The sequence below is a fragment of the Raphanus sativus genome, chromosome 9 (assembly GCF_000801105.2).
Source record: "Raphanus sativus cultivar WK10039 chromosome 9, ASM80110v3, whole genome shotgun sequence".
Lineage (NCBI taxonomy): Eukaryota > Viridiplantae > Streptophyta > Magnoliopsida > Brassicales > Brassicaceae > Raphanus > Raphanus sativus.
Window position 1 is genome coordinate 36,187,472 of NC_079519.1, and position 23,170 is coordinate 36,210,641.

At 36.1% G+C, this 23,170-nt stretch overlaps 3 protein-coding genes across 6 annotated transcripts; 1 reads left to right on the top strand and 2 right to left on the bottom strand.

Moving 5' to 3' along the window:
* Positions 1-1,401: 1,401 nt before the first annotated feature.
* On the bottom strand, positions 1,402-6,908 carry LOC108826153 (uncharacterized). 3 transcript variants are annotated; one of them, XM_018599534.2, is made up of 5 exons: positions 6,750-6,908; positions 6,466-6,644; positions 5,834-6,217; positions 1,775-5,756; positions 1,402-1,654 (listed from the first exon to the last, which is right to left on the bottom strand). In XM_018599534.2, the coding sequence occupies exons 2-4, from the start codon at positions 6,622-6,624 to the stop codon at positions 1,794-1,796; spliced, it is 4,506 nt and encodes a 1,501-aa protein (XP_018455036.2). In that variant the 5' UTR covers positions 6,625-6,644; positions 6,750-6,908; the 3' UTR covers positions 1,402-1,654; positions 1,775-1,793. The 3 variants fall into 3 exon arrangements, with proteins under 3 accessions (XP_018455036.2, XP_018455037.2, XP_018455035.2); XM_018599535.2 differs by having other exon boundaries at positions 1,771-5,756; XM_018599533.2 differs by having other exon boundaries at positions 1,754-5,756.
* Positions 6,909-12,145: 5,237 nt separating this feature from the next.
* Positions 12,146-15,890, top strand: LOC108828302 (nucleobase-ascorbate transporter 6). 2 transcript variants are annotated; one of them, XM_018601944.2, is made up of 13 exons: positions 12,146-12,304; positions 12,476-12,609; positions 13,192-13,289; positions 13,368-13,544; positions 13,633-13,809; positions 13,898-13,957; positions 14,042-14,226; positions 14,354-14,450; positions 14,563-14,649; positions 14,736-14,794; positions 14,887-14,978; positions 15,070-15,308; positions 15,403-15,890. In XM_018601944.2, exons 2-13 carry the CDS (start codon positions 12,501-12,503, stop codon positions 15,619-15,621), a joined length of 1,599 nt encoding a protein of 532 aa, XP_018457446.1. In that variant the 5' UTR covers positions 12,146-12,304; positions 12,476-12,500; the 3' UTR covers positions 15,622-15,890. The 2 variants fall into 2 exon arrangements, with proteins under 2 accessions (XP_018457446.1, XP_018457447.1); XM_018601945.2 differs by having other exon boundaries at positions 12,246-12,404.
* A 2,366-nt stretch (positions 15,891-18,256) lies between these two features.
* Positions 18,257-20,022, bottom strand: LOC108823982 (dof zinc finger protein DOF5.6). The gene is made up of 2 exons (XM_018597304.2): positions 19,823-20,022; positions 18,257-19,448 (listed from the first exon to the last, which is right to left on the bottom strand). Exons 1-2 carry the CDS (start codon positions 19,868-19,870, stop codon positions 18,492-18,494), a joined length of 1,005 nt encoding a protein of 334 aa, XP_018452806.1. The 5' UTR covers positions 19,871-20,022; the 3' UTR covers positions 18,257-18,491.
* Between the last annotated feature and the right edge of the window lie 3,148 nt (positions 20,023-23,170).

The window sequence follows — 23,170 nt, forward strand, 5'->3', positions numbered from 1 at the left end:
ATCTATTTTCAAAAATATATATGTTTTAGAATTGATGTATTGGAAATAAAGAAGAAAATGTATTTTTTGGAATAGTTTGTATTTTCTAAAATATGGATTTTTTGGAATGGATGAAGTATTATCTAATGTTTATAGAAGAAAATATAACATTCATCTAAAATAGAAGAAAATATAACATATTGGAGTAAAATCTCTATGTACAGTACTAGAGAATGAGAATTCCTATTTTTAGTGGGAAATATTCAAAAGAGATTATCTATACAGCAAGTAAACTAAAAAAAATAATCATGAATAATTTTTTTTTGGTGTAAATGTTAAGATTTATACCAACTTTTTTGAGTTTTTTACAAATGTTGCAAAACGCAACTTATTAAACAGAAAGAAAGACAGACAAAGGAGCAAAACGCAACTTATTAATCATGAATAAATTGTTTCTACAAGTTTACAAAACCGATCAATTTATATAATAATTTCGGGATTTCTGTGATTAAAAAAAATCGTCGTTTGATCCGGTTTATTCTGGCTGACCTACCCTCCACAACAAGCTATTTGCTTATGATTTTTAAGCATAGTTATGTGAGGATCTTGTCGTTACACTGTCCAGTGTCAAATCACTCTCATCAAAGTACAAGTGACCAGTCATTTTCTCTCTTTGACACTGATTTTACTTTTTACAATGAGACTCAGAAGCTATTTGAGTAGCTTTCCAGTGACATTTGTCTTTCTTCACTCACTGATTACTCCTAAACATGTTCTTTACAAGGCAAAAAATATGTAGAACATCTCAGACACCAACGTTAAGCTACTTGAAGGTTCCATATTGCATAGGTGACAAGACTAGTCAAAACTGGCAATTGGAGATGTTGGAATGCTTCAAGAAGCAGATATAGGAGTTGGGATCAGTGGAGTGGAAGCAATGCAGGTTCTTTAAAGAATCTCAGAGCAAGTTTTTGGTTAACACTTGACCTTTGGTCTCATAATTCTTTGAGCTGATGCAGTCATCTTAATACGTGTGGTGGCTTTCTCATATTGCAGATTTGCTACTTGTTCTACAAGAACACATTTGGTTTCACTCTTTAGTTGTTCCATGGCTTCTGCAGCGCAATAATCATTTTCTTCCTCTGCAAAACCTCTCTTGAACTATCCCCCTGTGACTACTGCACAGGTTTGATCGCAGTATTCACATAGCACCATCCTGGACTGTCTCTTGTAGATTTCATATGATTCCCTTTTTTAAGGCTGTGTATATGAATAAACATGTCTGTTTTGAGAGGGAGAGGAATTGGTTTAAGCTAATTAATAGCGTATATTAGGGGAAGAGAGCTCTAACTATTATCAACTCAAACTGTTTCGAATCTGTTATTGCAATATAGAAGCCATTTTGTTGTAACACAGACTAAAAAGTTCTGAAATGTGGATCACTTGTTCAACCATAAACTACCACAAGTAGTAGAAAAATCTACAAAAAGAGTTGCTGCTGACTATATAATACACAAACCATGGCAGATTCAACAAATGCTTTAACGCCCATATCACCATTTCTTTTACAGCAGAACTCAAAAAAAAAAAAAAAACATAAACTAAAAACACTCGCTTGCATCTCTAAAAGAGATAAAGGGACTAAGTTAGCGTCTGCTTTTATCTTCAAGAGTACCTGAGATCGAACAAAGATGAAATGGGAAACACAGTCAGCGATGGATATAAAAAAACAGAAGATGGTAGAGCTGAAAGAAGAGAGTAAAATATGATTTACATGCTTAGTGCAACGACCTACAAAGAGATTCTGAGGTTTGTTATTGCCAAGAGGATTGCTTGTATCCATCCCATCCACTGTCCGGTTCCTTCCTCTTGAGAGTACCACCTAACATTTGATACATTCTTGCTTCATCTTTCAAGGGTAAAGCACCAGAGGAAGATAGCTGTCTTTGTACAAGTGCTGCTTCATCTCTGCCATCAGTTTCATGCCCTCCTGGTCCAGAGTTCAAGTCAAGACCAGATCTCAACCATTTTGCATTGTTGTTGCTGTCCGAAACTCCACCATTGCTGTTTGGGAGATTGACGACATAAGGCCTTGGGTAGTTAGAAGGGATGGCAACTCCTGGACCCAATATTTGAGAGTTGACAGGAGGGAAGCATAGCCTGCCACTTGACGAAGAGTCCATGTATGGTGTTGAAGCACCTGAAAAGTTTGCTGAGGAAAGAGGATAGCTGCTTCCAAAAGGAAACCCAGGATACTGAAATGCTGTGGGTGGGAATGAAACTGCTGGAGAAGACAGTAAAACAGGGCCTCTGTACATATCAGGTGTATATGAGGAAACTTCAGATGTTGGACCAACCATTCTCTGCGGTCCATTGCCTCGTTCAGGTAAGACTTGAGGAATACTCATTGCTGAATAATTGGTAACAGCAGGAAACCAAGATGAGAATCCAGGCCTTATTCCACTGATCATTGGCTGTGCACTTCGGGAATTTTGACTAAAACCCAGAGATGATTCAACGATACCATCATCAACTGCAGGTCCATCGTTTAAATCAAAATCCCTACTACCACCAGAAGATAAATTTGCCTGTTGAAAAGTTGAATTCACCCGGTGACCACTGCTTATTGTATGATTATTCAGATCAGCTGGATCATCAAGTCTGTTTAGATCAAGATCCAGCCCACCGGAGGGATTTGTCGGATTGGCAAATCTTTGGGAAGGCATATCTTCAAGAACTCTTTCATCCGGTACATTTAGGTCGAAGTCCAAGAATGTCTTCGTTTGCTTCCCAGCGGTTGTAGAAGCATCACAAGAAGCCACATTATTCATGCTTTGTTGCACCACCTCTTGGGCTTTTCTTGGCTCAGGTGGCCGGAAGGCACTAGTGGCAGCAGATCCTCTCCAGCCAACAGTTGCTTTATTTCTCAGCAGATCATCACGCGGAACAAATGCACCTTTTGCAGCAGCAGCAACTGTAATGGATGCAGGAAGTAGACTGGGTTGTAAAGGAGTAGGTGTCAAAGACAATGATCCAGAGAAGTTATTTGAATTCCCATCTCGTGTATCATCCCCGCTGAAACCTTCATTTAGATCAAATTCAACTCTGGCTTCCAGCTCTGACCCTGCTGAAGCTGAAGCTGAAACTGAAGGAACATCTTTGGCAACAGAGGTGCATTCCTCTGCTTCATCCCCATCACCACATGCTGTTGTGGCGCATCGTTTTCCAACTTCAGCACTCTTTAGAGACGCCTCTACATGCTCAACTTCACCGTTGGTTGCAGATGAGTACAGATGAGCTGGCACAGGCTTGTTCTTTTTATCTGTCTGGTTCACATGATTAATCCCCATGTCGATTTTTTCTGCAGCTACGCCCTTGGAGAACTCAGACGAAACTGTTACGTCTTCACCCGTTTCTTTAACCAACTCAGAACTCAAGACTACCGGGGGTTTCTGCTCTTTCTTGTTATCACCTACTACATCAGAGTGTGAATTTGCAACAGCCAAGGAATCTACTTTGGGACATAACTCGATGGCTTTAGTTTCAGCAGGGCCAGAAGTTTCCACCCTTTCAACTGTAGCTGAAACAGGATCTGACACAGATTTACAGTCCGCCTTTTGATCCTTAGCTGTTGTTCCACAATCACTATCATCAGACAATTTCTCTGGCATCGATCTATCAACATTTTCAGCACCCCTATCCTTGGCAAACTCTGACAAAACTGAAACCACTTGACCCATTTTATTAACTAGCTCAGAACTCAATACCACCTTTGATTTATCTTCCATCTGAGCACCACCAACAGCATCCAAGTGTGAATCTTCGGCAGTCAAAGAATCTTCATTTTGACTTTTGCCAACGGTTATACATTTACGCAAGGCAGAGTTTCCTGTCCTCATCACTGTATCTGCCACTCCATCCGTCTCTGATATCTCATCAGTCTTTACGTCAGTAGCTACCCGACTATCACCATCATCAGAAATGTTTCCTCTAATGCCTGATGTGTGCCCAGCAGTTGGAGCAATATCATCTGAATTTTCATTGCTTTCTAGGCACTGATCCACCAATCTTTGCAACTCTTCCATTTCTGAATCAGAGGGCTTAGAATCATTCACATTCGCTACAGAGGCCAACCGCTCGCCACTACTACTGGCATGTTCAACAATGGTGGGATCCTTGGCAAGAGCTTCAGATTGCTCGCTACGCAAGCCATCCAAAGAATTTTTGATTCCTGTTGTATGGTTCTCTAAAATATCATTCTTCAAGGAATCTGAAACCCGTGATACCGAGGGTGATGCAACAGGGGATTTGGACATTTCATCAGCAACAACAGAAGCTAGAAGATTCATTCCACCGTCATCTGCACCAGCCTCACATGCATTTGCCTCAGAGTCCCTGACACAACTTTCAATCAAGGCATTCATTGAGCTGTGTGATCCACTATCCCCTTTTCCAGTTTTGACAACATCTCCTAAGGTAGGAGACGTGGGTTTGACAGTGTCTTCTATTTTACTAGACCCATCAAGGCTAAAATTAGCTCGATTTGTATCATTGTTCTCTGAAGGAGCAGGTGATGGAGCCCTGCTACTACCAGCTGCATGATCCTCAAAGGAACCTCCACTAAAACTCTGTGCCGGACTGCGTCCACGTTTTGGCAGCTTAACAATCAACTTGTTACTGCAACCTTCGGCCATAGGTATGTCAGGAGTCTTTTCAGCTGCAGTTCGTTGTGATGAGAAGCTCCTGCTCAGCCCAACTTCTCTATGGACCGCACCGGTATCTCTTTGCTGCCCGTCATTAACAACAGCTGCACCTGTTCCAAGTGATGGTGCTGATCTAGTAGAACTAGGAGATGTGGTTGCAGACTTCATGTTGTTGTCTGAAGGTATTATGACAGATACAGACTTGTAAGGATGTTGCTGATGAGATGCTGATGTCTTGGCTGCATCAGCAGATACACCTGAATGTCTACCGCCATGAGAAACTTCAGACTGACGATATCTTCCAGGCCAAGATGCACCCTGATTAGATCCGGACTTGGCATCCATTTCTGCCTCAACACGTTTCTTCCATGTATCAACCAAGCTCCTTGCCTTTTTCCCGATTTCTGAGTTCTTATGTGATCGCAAATGGTTAACAGACTTTCCAATGTTGCAAGTCTGAAGGGCATTGAGATTCACAGGGAGCTTGTCAAGAGCACGCAGCAAGATCAAAAGAAAATCGTCCACTGATCTACCATTGTCCTTGGGACTGCTCCCATCCCCAATCTTGCCTTTATGAATTTCCTGTAGCCACTCATCAAAAACAGGTAATCCCCTCAGCTGGACAAAACGACTGAGGCAATCAAACTTGTCTGTCGCTGCTACAACACTTGCAAGAATGGATCGCCCAATCAAATCTGTCTTCTTCTCATTCTTCTCAGGCACCATGAGCTGTACCAATTTCTCAACCCCTTCAGAATCCACTAGCCTGCCTCGCTCAGTAATTTTCGCAATCTCAGATTTCAAACTGCTTTCTGTTCTAACAAAACCAAAACCGCCATCATCAATCCGACTAGGACGTTCCCTTTTCACAGATTCAGAACCCTGATCACCACGCTCTCTCTTCCTTCCTTTGCCCTGTGAAGAAGAGGAGCTGCTGTTCTGCATACCTTCTGTTCCTGTTTTCACTTGAGACGTTGTCGGACTATTCGTTGACTTAGGAGAACGACCACCCTGCTGTAATGTCATCCTGGTACGAGTCTTACGCAATAAGTTATCTACTTCTTGTTGACGTTCCTGCATAAAAACAAAAGGGTTGTCAAAACCAGAGAAGAAACAAAAATTGGATAAGGAATCATGATCTTACAACTCACATCGATATAATCTTGATCAGTGAGCCACCAAATAGACTCATTCATAACATCATAAACCCTCCAGCAAACGAAGGAAGAGATTCCAGATGGGAGTTCAACGCCTTTGGGAAGAAAGGTAACTTTACACGGATGAAGTAACGACGCAGCAGGTATCTCATCCTCGTGAAAGGAGTAGAAGATCTCGTTAGGCCGAGCCTCCAAAGGCACGCCTTTGCCTTTGCCAAGCTTTAACTCCGAGGGTCGATACAGCCAATTCACACGAACCTTAAAACTACCACCGCCTTCCTTCTCAGGAACCAGCAAACGGATCAAACCAATGAACGGTGGACAATCCTGAGGCGGCTTGAACAGAGCACAGTCACCAACACTTATCCTCCTCCCGTCCTTCAAAACCACCATCATCAAAACAAAACAAAAAAAATCAAAACTTTAAAATCCAATTGAGCCAATCACAGCCTTTAAATCCAATTGAACCAATCTTCGACCAATAAAAGGCAGAAACATTTACAAAAATCAAAACTTTAAAATCCAATTGAACCAATCAAAGCCAGAAACATTTACAAAATCTCGACTTTGAATCCAATTGAACGAATATTCGAATAATCAAGGCCGTAAAAATGAATAACTGTTACCTTAGAGAACGAAGAAGGTGAAGAAAGAGATAGAGACGAAGAAGAAGAAGGAGAAGGAGAAGCCTCAACGCTCGAAATTAGACGCGAAGGAGGTCTAAACATAAGCCGACGACGATGACCTTTCTTCCTCTCCTCCTCAGAAAGCCCCCTCCCATGCATAGACGACGTCTCTCATTTTTCTATCAAAAATTACACAATTCCATAGAAAGAAAAAAAACCCTAATTAATCGAAGAAGAAAGAAGATACGATTACGATTCCTTTTTTTAAATTTAAATTACAGTACCTGATCCGCGAAGATCTAACCACGAGAAAGAACGATTTAATCCCGTAGAGAGCCAGAGACCGATTCGAAAGCCGCGTTTGTTTTTTTTTTTTCTTCGATCCAGCGAGCGAGCGAGCGAGAGAGAGAGTTTTTTTTTTTTGTATCAATAGGAAAGAAAAAAAAATAGAGTCGAGAGAGAGAAAGGGGGATTACTACTTTGGAAGGAGTCGGGCAGTTCGGGCATGTGTTTCGGCCTTTCGGGCAACAGTTTTGTTTGTTTGTTTTGTTATTATTTTTTTCAGGTGACATTTGAGATGGTTTTTTCACCCTTTTAATAGCTCTTTTTGACTTTCTATTTTTTTCTAAATTAAAAAAAAAAACATAACAAAATCCGTGATTTTGGATGAAAAAAAACAATCCGTGATTTTTTTTAATTTATTTAGATTAAGCAAAAATAAAATAAAATGTTTTCTGAGAACAAAGATAGGATCATTCCAACCCATTTTTCTTTTAGAAATAAAAAAATAAATGTGAGTTTCTTTCAAATATTTTAAAAAATAGATAAGTATTATATTATCCACCATTAATAGAAGATAATATAACATTGTTCTGTAAACAGAGAGAAATATAACATTTCTATATTTTAGAGGAACATATTTTGTTGTCCAAACATTTATAGAAGAAAATATAGTATTTCTCTGTAAATCAAGAGAAATATAACATTCTTCTTATGTTTTTGAATGGTCCTATTTTTAGTGGACAAAAAATAGAAGATAAATATAACATTCTTTTTTGTAACTTATAAATATAACATTCTTCTAATGTGAAAAAAAAAATCAAGAGAAATATAACATTCTGCTTATGTATTTGAATGTTCCTATGTTTTAGTGGACAAAAATAGAAGAGAGATTGTTATTTTGTTAGTAAATAATATGTATAATTCTATAGCAAGTTAATAAACAAAAGTAATAAAAGTATCTGTTAAAGTTTACAAAACCCTACCAGTTTATATAATACAATTTGTAAATTGTTCCGGTTATTCTGGCCGATTCCGGTTCGAGTGCCCTGACCTACCCCGACAATAAGTAATTTTATTATGTTGGTAATGTGAATTCTTGTCGTTACATTGTCCAGTGTCAAATCACTATCAACAAAGTACAAGTGATCAATCATTTGTCTCTCTTGACACAAACATTATAACTTTTTACAATGAGATCCTAATACACTACATAAGCCATTTGAGTCGCTTGTCTTCTTCACCAACCGATTTGCTCTCTAGACATGTTCTTCACGGAGCACATAATATGTAGGTATCAATCAAGGTTCTCTAATTTAAAACCAACGAGACAAGAAGAAAAAAATAGAGCAGGGAATGAAGCATTAAGCACATAGTCGCCTAAACACATGCCTTCATCGAAATTTAATGTCTTCTATATCTTTAATGAAACTCATCAAACTCGTGACCAAATTGGCTCTTCTGCCACATCGTTGCTTAGAATCGTTTGTCACATCATGCAAGAGTAGCCATTATGCACTGCTTTTGGGAGTTACGCAGCTGCCGAATATCCTCAACCAGACTTGTGTTGACAGCATCATCACGATTGGTTGAACCAGAGGTACAACCAACAAACACGTATTCTTCAACTCTCGAGCCATATTGTACTTAAAGAGTGTATATACTACATGTTTTGTTCAGTGCCTTGAACCATAATGTAATGAGGTTAAACTATTTTCGATTAACTTGCTAATCATTGTGATTTGAGTTACAGATTCATATAAACAGGAAGTTGTAAACTAGTTTTTTCTCCATTTTAAGAGATTGATTAACATTCTTTGAACTAAATCTTTATGTTTCTTGATTTCAATGAGTTTATGTTTTGGGTTGATAACTAGTATTAATGGGCCGCATATCTGATGAAATTTAAATGGGCTGATAGCGCAGTCTTACCAAACATGGGCCTAACCCTGCTCAAAACAAAAGTACCTTTCTCTGTTTTTTTGGTTTTCTATTTCAAAAGCACCTTTCTTTTTTATTCCTAAAGCACTTTTCGGTTACATGTAAAAGATATTTACTTTTATAACGCAGACCGACATTTCCTTAGCTTCAAAAGAAAATATTTAGCTTTTTTTTTTGTAACCATAGAATGTCAAAAGATAACTATGCCACACTTATACATCACGTCATAAATTACATGATTACAATACAACTTTTTTATTTCGTATGGGGAAGGCAACAGAAGAAGAAGACAGGAGCAGGCTGGCTCGTAGATCTAAACCAACCATGAGCCCCCATTTGTCGAAATTCTAATTAGAATTATCAAAACTATAGTATTATACTTATAAGAACTCTACATTTGAAAAACACTTAGCAGCATATTTACCGGATTAATTAGCACAAAAGAGTTTAGAAAACCCATGTTTACAACAATTACCTACAAGTAAACTAAAAATGTCAACAATGGTAGTGTTGATGTTGATGAGTATTTTAGTCAAAACTATGACTAAAATACTCAAAATTGATCTAAACTTCTAAATCCAAACAAACTAATTCGACAAACCGTATAATCTTTACACTATACATTTATGTGTAAACTTGTTCGTACTATAAAGGTAAAAAACATGGACGCTCAACTTGTGTTTACTGAAATATTTTAGATTTAAATAAATTAATATAGAAAATGATAACGTTTACATTTTACAGTATTGCCAATTTAAAAAAATTCTGTGATGATTGGATGATACTGTAAATCTAAAAAATACTTGGGGTAAAAAGCAGAGACACATGAGAATAGAGGGTATTGTGTAATTTCCAAAAGCAAGCTTCTCTCGCATCCCATGTGCTCCTCCATCTCCTCCACTCTCCACTTTTTCCTTTTTTCGATTAAAACAAATTAGTTAATTTCTATTTCATCCTTTTCTTTTGTCGGCTTTTAATTTCTTATCACACTTTTGTTTTTTAATTCTCTGTCACGCTTTCTATTCCTATTTTGACTGGGTCACACTCACGATAATAATAAGTCAATAGCACAAGAATATTATAATGATAAAATAATAAATAATAATAGAAACTCAGAATATTGCGTCAGTATCAACATTGACAACAACTTGCGAGTCTCCAGTCTCAATGATTATGTGGTCATTCTCCATGCTTTGTAGTATAAATACTAGTATGAAACATGGCTATTACGTATATTCACTGGCTTAAATTTTTCTCTTGTTTAATTACTGCTCAAATACTTAATAAGCTAATAAATGGTTTAATTACTATACTTGTATAATGTTTCAAGCCAGATTCTCAATCACGTGCAAAATTCATTACAAAACAATATAGCGGTTAACCATCAATCATGTACGGAGTGTTCAATCCATGTATGATTTGAATGCATATCTCATTTTCAAGATTTCAGTCTTGTGTTTGCCTTAAAAGGCTCGCATGGCATGGATACCTTGTGTAAGACCTTCAAGAAAATTTCATGAGATTTTGAATGTAATTTGTATCTTGAGTACTACAAACATGTAACCGTTATCGATACAACACTTGAATATTCATTGTCCATGCATATGTCATTTGTCAAACGTGACTAGTTTTTGTTTTTACTGTTTATTTACGCGGTTTTCGTTCATATAAGATATACATTGCAATTTGTCGGCAAGACATATATGAGTCTCGACATATATCAAGTTAGGTCAATACAGTTGTGCTAGTTATTACCATAAATTCAATTGATAACGATGCGTCACTTGGTTTTGACAAAACGTTTAATGCTTAGTAGAACAAAAAACAGTAGTAGTTGTAGTGAAGAAAATAAAAACAACACACATCTCCTCGAGTAGTTGTAAGTTGTAACATTTTTTTTTTGAAAAAGGGTTGTAAGTTGTAACATTATAACATATTGATCATAGTAAAGCTGTTTTGTTATACCCAAACTAAAGTCTGAGTCCTGTCAGCCACTGGAATATATAATGTCCCACTAAATTCCATTACAAAATATTGTTTTTACGTTAAAGTATCTTTACACTTGTTTTATTGGAATTTTATGTATAGATAACGGGATTACGAAGAGAAAAAAAGGTGAACGTGACATTTATCGTTTATGTGTTGCTCGTCACCTCTAGTTTTATGCTTTACTTATACTATTTGTACAAAATGATTCTTCGAACGATATTGTGGATAACTTCGAGTTATATGCCTATTTACCATGTCGATAGCAATCACAAGTTAAAAGAATATATTCTAATGTATACACTTAATTTTATATTTTAGTCAAAAAATTATCTGGCCTTGTTCAAAACAAACCGTGAAAGTTAAAAAAATTCCAGTGAAATATGTAGCTTTGATGGTTCGTGAATATTTGGCCAAACAGTATGGAAGCTAAATTTCTACCACATGTATTTTTCAACTTCAACAATAGTATAGTAGTTTTAGAAGTCAAAAATCATAATCCATCACAATTCACTACTAGCTGGTCACTATGCAATAGTGGAGAAAAAAACATATTGGAGTATTTTTGTTTTGTTTTTTCCTCTAACCAACCTGACACTTTAGAAATCTGTTTATAGAAATGCAACAAATACCGAATTATGAAAAAGTAATAATAATTTGACAACATTTTCAAGCGAGTGGAGATAGGTTAAAAGTTAAAACATTAACAACTTTAATTAGTAAGAAGAAAAGATAATGACTTTCTAAAAAAATGCATACTTTAAAGAAAGAAAGATTCCTCTCGTCTCTTCCTTTGTTCACATCTCTTTCATCTTTCTCCATCTTTAGTACTAATGTTATTAATCAATCAATCAATTTATTAAATCCCTCACTCCCTCTCAATTAGTTCGAAACTAGACATATAATTTATATCTGTTTAATCACAAATACGGCGCAATTTTCAGCACCGCTCTTTCTTATTGATCCATTGTTTGTTCCTGTTCAAAATCCATGACCTCTTTAAAAAGTATAATTCTCTCTGTTTTTTTTGTCAACTAATTCTCTCTGTTTATTCTCTCTAATTCAATATAAAAGCATATTTTAGTTTTTTGCACATACTAAAATAATATCTAATAAATGCATAATTTTTTGTGGTTATTTTTTTCCATAATTTTAAACTAATAAAAATCCAATAAATGTATCAAGTCTTTTGAATATTTTTTTTAACATATAATTTTGTGAAATGGATGGAGTATTTCTAATCAAGATCAATCAAAAATTTTATATTATCAGTTACTTATAAAGGGAATTTTCAACTTTACCATTTTGTAAATGTAAAAATAATTATAATGTTATACAGCAGAAAACAAAAACATAAATAGTATATTAAAGAAATATTAATTACAAAATCTATCCACTGATTACTAAATTGCTAACAACAAGACTTGCCCACACTTAAACACGATTCATTAAATTTTGACTGAAAAAACTTCAAATTTAATTTCACCTCGAGTTTTGTAGAAAATTAAAGCTCCTCTCTCTCTCTCTCTCTCTATGTGCTGCTTTACCTTTTGTACCTAAACATCACACACAAACATACACTCTTGTTACTCGTTTCCCTTCTCCTCCTCTCTTCCCAGAAGCTGCCACTGATGTGAGTTACCAACCTCTCTCTCTCCTCTTCTCTCTCATTTTCTCAAAATAAAGTTCACAGATTTGTGCTTTTACCTACACATTGCAGCTCTTTCTTTCTGGTAGATTCCCCGATCTAGAGAGGCTTTCCTTCTTTGCGAAACTTACTCACTGTTTATGTTACTTTTTGCAGAGATAGATAGAGATAGAGAGAAGCCATGGCGGGAGGTGGAGCTCCAGCACCGAAAGCAGACGAACCTCAACCACATCCTCCTAAAGATCAGCTTCCAAACATCTCCTACTGCATCACAAGCCCTCCTCCTTGGCGTGAGTTCCTTTTAAAGCTCTCTCCTTTTCTTTCTTCCTTCTACCTTCCAAGTTCGAAAGTTCTTTCCTTTTTTTAGTTTGGCTTCATCTGTCGGTGTATGTGTAGTTGTTTCCTATGTTGCCTTAATCAAGAGATTGTTGTCTGATTCGTTGCATCTGTAGCAAGTTCCAAAGCTCTTTGCTTTTTTCAGTTTCGCTTAATCTGTCGGTGTATAGTGTAGTTGTCAAGTGTTTTGACAAGATTTAGTTTCCTAGTTTTGCTTTAAAACACGAGATTTGTTGGCAAGATTTGTGTTTTTTTCTTTCTATTTGCCTAAAATGAACATGAAGCTTTGGTTGATGTTTACTATAGTTACCTCCACTTTCAACCAATGTCTGAACGAGAAAGAGTACCATTTGTCTCTTCTCTTCCATAGATTTGGAATTGTGCAGTTTACAGAACAACCTAAGTGTCTGTTGCTCTGTCTCTGTGGACGAGATTCTCAGTGGAAATGAATATAAAGCTTTGTTTCATATTTACTATAGCTACATCCAGTTTGATATAAGACTTACATGTCGCTTTCATGATTGTGTGTGTTTCAGCTGAAGCTATTCTTCTTGGGTTTCAACATTACCTTGTCATGCTCGGTACAACAGTCCTCATTCCTACTGCTCTTGTTCCCCAGATGGGTGGTGGATATGTAAAGCCCTTCCTCTTTCAATGAGCTTTATACTGAATGGTAGTGGTGTGTAGTGACTCTGGCTTTGATTATTTTCAGGAAGAGAAGGCAAAGGTGGTCCAGACCATTCTCTTTGTTGCCGGCATCAACACCTTGCTCCAAACAACTTTTGGGACTAGATTGCCTGCTGTAATCGGAGCGTCTTACACGTTTGTGCCAACCACAATATCCATCATCCTCTCGGGAAGATTCAGTGATACCTCCAACCCTATAGATGTATGCTCCTGACTTCATGTTTTTGTCATTCTGATTGTTGGTGCTATTGTTTAACAGCAAAATAATCATGTTTGGATTGTTTTTGCAGCGCTTTGAGAGGATTATGAGAGCAACTCAAGGCGCCTTGATCGTTGCTTCAACTCTACAGATGATTCTTGGTTTCAGTGGTCTCTGGCGTAATGTTGTTAGGTTCTTAAGTCCTATCTCAGCTGTTCCACTGGTGGGTCTAGTTGGGTTTGGTCTATACGAGTTTGGCTTCCCAGGGGTAAGTGCTGCCACTGAAACACTACAATTACAAATCAATATAAATGAGAAGACCGTTAAAAAATGCTACTTGCTTTTTACATTTTCAGGTTGCAAAGTGCATAGAGATTGGACTGCCTGAGCTTCTTATTCTAGTATTTGTTTCGCAGGTAATATTTAAATGGATTATGCTCTTTAGATGATTTTCTTTAATGGATATCTGATTTTATGTTTTCATGTTTTCATGTTTGCAGTACTTGCCTCATGTGCTAAAATCAGGGAAAAATGTGTTTGACCGGTTTGCTGTAATATTCGCTGTGGTGATTGTGTGGATCTATGCTCACCTTCTTACAGTTGGTGGGGCTTACAACGGTGCTGCACCAACTACACAGACAAGTTGCAGAACTGATCGTGCTGGCATCATAGGTGCTGCTCCATGGTAAGTGTGATATGTGGCTGCAGCTCTTTAAAAATAACATTTGCAGTTTAAGCAGAACAAAAAAAAAAAAGAACCAGAGTATAAACAGATAACATGTGATTGAATAGTGTTTTTCATTGTCTTTCAGGATAAGAGTTCCATGGCCATTCCAGTGGGGTGCACCTTCATTTGATGCTGGAGAAGCTTTTGCAATGATGATGGCTTCTTTTGTTGCTCTAGTTGAGGTATATCACATTTTAAGCTTTCTAAATATAGATTGATTTTGCTCTGTAATTTTGGTTATTCATTTTTTTTTGCTTTCTTGTTTCTTTTGTGTGTGGATGATGATCATTGAAGTCAACTGGTGGGTTCATAGCTGTCTCAAGATATGCAAGTGCAACAATGATGCCACCTTCTATTCTCAGCCGTGGTATTGGCTGGCAGGTAACTTAGCCACACTTCCAGATGATAATCTTGCAATAGAATCAGTTGTTTCTGAGGCTGGTTATGTTTTTGTTTTTTTGGATCAGGGAGTGGCTATTCTGATATCAGGGCTGTTCGGTACTGGTGCTGGTTCTTCTGTCTCTATGTAAGCATCATCTCTGAGTCTAATTTTTGATTATTTTCTCCGGATATATATATTGGGTCTGAAAGTTTATTTTCTCTTTCTGTTTTGTGAAGAGAAAATGCTGGACTGTTAGCGTTGACTAGAGTTGGTAGTAGAAGGGTTGTTCAGATAGCTGCAGGCTTCATGATCTTCTTCTCTATTCTCGGTTAAGTTTTTGAAGTGAAAGAACGAAAGAACAAGCTTTTGTTTAAAAGTTTTTATCTTTTACTGATGATCTTATTATATGTTAATTGCAGGAAAATTTGGAGCTGTGTTTGCGTCAATCCCTGCACCTATAATCGCTGCTTTGTACTGTCTCTTCTTTGCATACGTAGGAGCTGGAGGTCTGAGTTTTCTTCAGTTCTGCAACTTAAACAGCTTCAGGACCAAGTTCATCTTAGGCTTCTCTGTCTTCCTCGGCTTGTCTATCCCTCAGTACTTCAACGAGTACACTGCAATCAAAGGCTATGGTCCTGTCCACACAGGCGCTCGTTGGGTATGTAGTAAACCAAAACTCACTGATTCTTTGCTGGCCTGAAGCTATTGATTGTAATGAAAACTTCTTAATTCTCTTGCATGCTTTTTGACAGTTCAATGATATGGTGAATGTCCCGTTCTCCTCGGAACCTTTTGTTGCTGGTGTGGTGGCTTTCTTCTTGGACAACACATTGCACAAGAAAGATTCGTCGATAAGGAAAGACAGAGGGAAGCATTGGTGGGATAAGTTTAGATCTTTCAAAGGTGACACAAGAAGCGAAGAGTTCTACTCTCTTCCTTTCAATCTCAACAAGTACTTCCCTTCTGTCTAGAAACGGAAGAGAGAGAGAGATGAGCAAAGAGTTTACTCAGAGTTTCACCATTGTTGCCTCTGAGTTCTTTTGTTCTGTTCCTTTCACAACTTTGGAAACTTCTAAAAAGTATCTTGCATTCTATAGTCTTATTTACAAAATTAATGATCATGGACCTTAAAGAGCATTGTTGTTTACTCTTTCTAATGCTTTTGACTCTGTAAATCCAATGGTACACAACTTTGTGATTTTTGATTAGTTTCTTAGTCTTTAGTTTGGTTTTCCCCTGATCTCTTTGTTTCTTTCTCAAAAGATTAGCTAAATAATTCACTGATATTATCAAAGTTGAATATATTCATAATAAAATAATATTGAATATGTACACATATAGGTAAAAACTAAAAAACTATAGTTGAATAATTTCCTTTTTATAAAAAATTGGTCTGAGAAAGTAGCTCTTCACTTGTGTTGAGGTTTTGTCTATGTTCAATAAAATATATTCGCTCCGTTTCAAAATATTATATGTTTTGAATTTTACACATTTTTTAGTAAAATACAATAAATTTTAGTATTAAATGTATAAGCTTTTGTGATTGTTTTTTTCTATAATTTTTAATCAATTAAAATTTAATAAATACATTCATTATTTTGAAATTTACAGTTTATCATTATTATCTAATAAAAATTGAATTGAAAAAATACATTTTTGAAACAATTTTTTTTTAAAACATAGATTAATTTGAAATGGAGAGAAATACATTTTCTTGAAACCTCTTTTAAAACATAGACTAATTTGAAATGGAGAGTAGACATTAAGCAATTTTTGTTTGTTAGGACAAGCAAAAGCTAAGATGTTTTTTAAGGCCGATCAACTCATTACATAATTAATTTAAGCATTCATAATAATTAATGCTTAATACGACACTGGCTTAAGGAGACCCAGTTAAATTGTATACCGTAGTGTAAGCATGTGAATAAGGTTTGATTGCACGAGAGAATATTATTACATTCATTTTTAGTTGTCATTTCCTTATTTCATTTAATAAAAAAGAGTCAAGTGTTGCGAGATCAACACGCGTCCAATAAACATATGCGCATGACATCCCACGTCATTTAAATAACATATCGATTTATAGATAACCAAGTTGTTTCTTTTTTATTTTATTTTTCTCTGCTTTGAAACGGAGTAAACAAAAAACAGAGCAAAATCAACATGTCTTCCACCATCTTCTCCACCAAAAAACTACAAGAATGGTCAAGAACGTTAAAGGAAGAGTGTCTTCCTCTCCTCCATCAACCATTTTCATCCTCTCTCCTCAAGGAATCCATTGGTGACTTGGTGTTGTGGTCCAAGAGGTCTTCTCCCACTTCAACAATTTGGAAGTTTCAACCATAAAGGATTTCCTCTTACCCTTCTGAATCTAAATCAATAGGAAGGTTTCAAGTTGTATGTTTTAGGTTTTATAAATAGAAGATATATTTCACTTCGCTTTAGTGTTAGCATGATGTATATGTTGTTATGCGCTTTACTTTAATATGCACAACTTGTGAACTTGAAATTTTGATCAATCGTCTATATTCATGTGAAAAATTATAAAACAAAAATTATAAGTTATTCAAGGCATACATACTCAATAAATTTGTATTTAAGCCTATATCATAATAGTTGAATAGATAAACATATCATGGAATCGGAAATAATTTATTCAGTAACTGAAAAGACTAGACTCCTATGGACTCGCTCTCAACCGGTGGACTATGTCAGCAAAGCCCACGCTGATGCTAATGGCAGCTACAATGATAACCCACCGAATGAAACTTTTAATTAGTGAATTCTTTTCTTACTTCTTCTCCTTGCTGAATATAGCAACACCAATCACCATGGATGTAATGGCAATGCTCAGCCCCACCTTGACCCATCTGTTCTTCACCAGGAGCTCCATGCACAATAGTACGAATCCTCCTAGGAAGTAACACAAAGCAGCCCACACAGCATCCTTTAGACTACTAAAGCCGTTGTTCTTCATGCTCGATGACACAAATGTAGACCCAGCTAAATGAATTAGTAAATAATTATCTTGTTTATTAGCTGGCACTGATTTTTAACGTTTATTTTAGCTAACTCATGTGAATATACCTTAAGAGAATTTTTTCTTGTGATGTACTCTTTAGTAGCTTAGCTTTCTATTTCTTAATTACTCTTTAGAATGTATTTCAGTTTGAAACTTGAATTGAAAGTGTCTGAACTTCTTTTCAGTGTCAAATATTCTCGCGCGTAGACTATGTTTTCGTCCTCTTATAGATAAAATCAAGGGGAAATATGGATAAAAAGTTGAAATCATTGTGTGATAACCTGTCCCGTGGACCTTCTGTCACCAATTGATCTGCAGTTTAATTGGTGACAGCTTGTTCTGTGAGAGAGTTGTTAAAGAGTGAGGTTATGGGTTCGAACCTCACCAACAACCTAATTATGAAGTTAGTGAAAACTTATAATGGAGAGGAGTTGGGATCGATGCGCTGCAGCGCTGTGAGCCTAGGATCTAAGGGACAGTGGAGTCCACGGGACGGGTTGTCACACATTGATTCTTGCATAGCAAAAAGAAAGTTACATCGCAAATCGCAATATATATAACCGGGCATCTACATTCATCTCACGTTTTTGGAAACTGAAGATATATAATAGTTTTGTAACCACACAAACACACAAAAAACTAAAAATTTCTTAACTCACTAATCAAGATTACTCTCATATTCAGCAATCAATTACGAAAGTAAAACTGGCTAATCACCCCATCTATAATTGAATTGCATCTCTACTACTAGTTGATGACGACAAGAAAAAAGTGCTCATAGTAGTTTATTAAACCAAGGAGTTTGTTTTAGTGGACGATTTAGCCATTCATCAAACTATTCCAAGACGAACCTAAGCTGTTGATATAACCACCACCACCACCGTACCCACTACCGTCAGATCTCCCTCCGCCTCCGTTGCCGCTACCTTCCGAGTAGCCTTGCTCTTGTTGCCAATCAAGCGATAACAGCTTTGGACTTGGCTTCACATCCATTACTGATGTTACCCTTTGATTATCTTCATGATGATTGTAATGATGATGGTCATAATTATTTAGAATAAGTCTCTGGCATGTAGAGATATCCATGAGACCACCATTGTTGTTGTTGTTAAGACCTAGTCCGTGACTTAGACCCATGTGATGATTGTGTTGATGATCTCCGTTACTTCCATGATCAACCATGACCAGATTATTGTTCACTCCCATGAGATCAAACTTACCGTCCAAGAAATCAATAGGTCTAGGGCTCTGTGAAAACAAACTTCCATACTTGCTCTCCAAGAAACCAACGTTACTATGGTCAGGAGCTGTGTAAGACCCCATCATCCCATTCCCACCAAAATGTGAAAACCCTAGAGAGGCATTTTGGTAATTTTGATGAGAATGAGCTAAAGCCATAAGGTCACTGGACGGCTTTTTGGAGGATGAAGTATTAGAGGAAGAGGGTTTCTTGTTTTTCCGGCAGCCACCACCGACCGGAATATTCCTTAGAGTGCCGCCTTTGGTCCAGTAACGGCGACAAGTTTTGCAGAAGTAGCGAGGCTGAGAGAGGCTATAGTTGTTGTAGTAACAGAACTTAGTATGTGTTGACTCACAACGAGGACACTTTTGAGGATGGTCGTGAGGTGGACGCAGCCTCCTTCCACCGTCCATCATAGCCGCCGCGGCTACAGCCACGGCCGAGACTTGTGGTTGAGTGCTGCAAGCAGCTAGTATGTCGGCTGCTGATGGAGAAGTCGTTGTCGAGTCTAACATGCTTCCCCCTGACTCAGCTTCCTAATATTACAATTTACAAAACCATATCAAAACAAAAAGGTTTCAAACATATACCAAAGAACAATAGAAACGTACGTGTATGCTACAGTTAATCATTCGCACGCCAAAGAACAATGGTTCAAACAATTTTTTGGCATTTGCATTTACATGAGACATTTGCAAATGTATTTACATGAGACAAAAAAACTATAAAGCATAAGAAACAAAAGAAAACACATCTAAAAAGAGAAAAAAGGTTCTAAAGTGTAAGATCTACCATTTGCGTAGGACACTTATCAGTGCAATTGTTTATGTTCTTTGAAAGAAATATACGAACTTCAAATGTACATGCAGACGCAAATACAGACATCTAATCATGCTTTAAACTGAAATACCTGGAGCCAGTCAGAATCCATGCAAACTTGAAGAGAAGTGAGACCCATTTTGTGTTTGTTTAGTTTGGGGAGGGTGAGAATTGTAAGACAAGTTTATGAACAGAATCTAGAGAGAGGAGAGAGGAAGGAGATGAGGCATGGAAGAGTTTGGGGGTGGGGATGTGAATAAGAAGGAAGCAAGAAGAGGACCCTTCTTGCCTCGGGATTGCTGTGTCCACTCAAAACCACATCTACTATACTTAGTTAAGTTAGTTCACACTTACAAACTTGTTTTTACTTCTTTTCTTTTGTATTTTAGTTTAAAACTGATGTTGTTATTATTATAGAAAATATCATTTCAATTAAAAATATAATTTAAAGCAAAAAAAATTAACAAAAAAATTAGTAAAATTTCTCATTGTAGCTATCTGAACTTTAGTTATTCATTTTCGCAATTGACCTTATCTAAACCCACGTACTAATCTAAATGATCCATAGTTTATTGTTTTCTCTTGATTAACTTTTGGATATAAGTATTAACTATTTGTAAATTTACTTTTATGTGGACACCAAACCGTAAACAATGGGTTCATCATTTGAATTTTGAATGTTCTATGGTAGATATCTTTTTCAACGATTTTCTTCATATTTCCTTTACAAAAATGTGAAGACATTAGTTACTTAATCAATACATATGTTCTGTTTCCAGTTTTAAATTCCAGTTTTGATTTTTGAAAAGTTAATACGCCTTACTTTGGTGATCATTGATAAAAGAAAACTTTGATTTTGTTTTACCGAAAAACAAACTTTAATCTTGTAAATAATAAATTTATATAAACATATGTCTTTATGTGTATAGATGGACCATATATACGGATGGATGTGGCGGAGAAAAAGGAAAGCGTCGGTGGTTCCAAAAACCTCGGACCCACATTCCTTTGGTGGGTCCACGTCTTCTTGACCAATTATCTTTATCTATTTGACGGCTGCGATTGATCCATGAGGCCTAGAAAGACAACTTGAGCCGTCAGATGAGTTCAGAAATAGCGGCTTGATCGTCACACAACAGAGACAAAAGTGGAAGAGAGAATAATATCTTTTTCGAAGTCTCTTGTCTGTGTTTTCCTGTTTTGAGACTTACGAGAAAGAAGCAGAAGGAAGAGTTTTGCGAACTTAGTGGGCCTATTGATGGGCTCCACTAGCTCGCTCCTCTCAAGCAAAGTATTTATTCTCTTGCCATCTGTCACTTTCTTCTACAAGTGGCAATCTGTTTCAAGTTTTATTTCTTTGGTTTTCAAAAACACTAATCATTAGTAAGTTAATTACTTTGGATACTTTCTGTTTATCAAAATTTCCGAATCAAAAGTTAAAAGAGTTTTGATCGATGTAAAAGAAGAGAACATGAGCCAAAAGTTGCGGGCTCTAGGCCTCTAGCAGTTCTTTACTTATATTTATATGAATGCATGTGATTTTTAGAATTGGTTGTGTTACTTGTGTAGCAATAGATCTAAAAAACGCAAATCATAACTTTGAAAGTGATCTTTGATTCAAAATGAACTAAAAACGATTAAGTACGACATCAAGTCGTGTTATTGTCTAACTTGAACTTTTTTTCATGTCGATTAATTATCATTGAGTATACATATTTCGCTTTTTAAATTTCAAGGATTTTTACCTGACCGTCGGATAAAACTAGTCTAATTGCTTTTGTTTACGACAAATTAATAAGTCTATCTAGCAAAAATTTCGAAGTAGCTGAAAATGAAGTATTATTGTGAGGAAAGTATTCCATTTAAATTTTTCTATTTTATAATTCTCTTTTTTAACTAAAAGTTTTCATGTAAACCGGCTACGATGTATTACATATAATTTTAGTACCTGTATATAGAGTTTGGAGACTTAAATTTCGAACTTGGGCTGGTTATTGTATACTGATAATGATAAATGATAATACTGAAAATGTTAATGATGTTTTTCACAGGACAATATTGTGTAGTATTTTGTTTTGTTTTTGTTTTTTTGACATCGTAGTGTTTTGTTTTTACAGGACAATAGTTTGTGGTATTATTTTAAGGGGAAACTAGTATATATTTTGTGCTATTATGAGAATTTCAAGCTACTACGATTTGTGATTGTGGGGATAGTGGGATACATACTAGCTAAGTTACTTACCCTTACGATTCATTAAAAAGAAGAAAAGATACAACAGATCTAAATTTATCTTTAGTTTGTATTACATCAAATATTGGTAGTTATATTACTCTCTAATTTTATATGTTGGAAAACAATGCAACCTCATTAAACCTTCGTTAAATGACAGTCCAAATTGTATTAGACTTATTCATGAACCGGAAACTTAAATAACTTTGAAGGGAAAGCTTCGTAACTATATGAGACAAGTAGGAGACTGAAGATTGTAAGGATCTAGGGAGAATACTTCATTCTTGGTTCACTTCACATGATTTTCAAAAGAACAAAATTTTAAACTAAAGGGAAAAAAAAGACTAAAAGGGCATCGAAGATGGTGCACATGAGAATATAAATCACATAAGATAAGCTAAGCGTGACGAAGACATATTCTTTGGCACATATTATAGCTAATTTAGTGAGACCCACCACATTTTAAAGTTAGCAAAGAGTATCTCTGTCCCGCGTATCTTTGTTCCAATTACATCACTCATTATCTGTACTTGCATCATCATATTATCCGTATAAATTAACAGTGGAATAATGAATTAATGTGATATCTAATATCTGGAAGATGGAGTACGTACATGCATGTAAATGTGTACAAGTACAAACTATTGCATTATTCTGATACGAGTTCATTTTCACCAATATGCTATGATTATAACACTATACATTGTAAAATGTATTTATCATCTCTCACTATATATAACTAACATGTTTTAAGTAAATTAAGAGGTCTGATTATGTCTACTATATGCTTTTACTAACCATATATATACGAATATTTATATATACCCTATATGTATCCGTGAAAATGAATGGATTACATATGCTTTCATAAAGGTTGAGATACCTATTTCATTTATGTCAAGTTGTCAAACCCTATATGCTTATCCAACGAAATTTGAAATAATATTCGAGAAGAAAAGTATTTTAAATAAGTTGCCTTGCTTTTTTAGTATAATTGTATAGAACATATTCCTCTACATTTGTGTAGGTAGTACACCTATACTTTTAAAATCATGAAATAATGGACCTAATCGTGTCAAGATGTAAGAATTTATATGATATACTGTTTGGTCTCTCTTAATTTTTGGTTTTAGCCAAATTTTAAAATCAAAAACTAGATTAAAAATAATATGTATTTTAGTTTGTTTTATAAGTGCATTACCACATAGG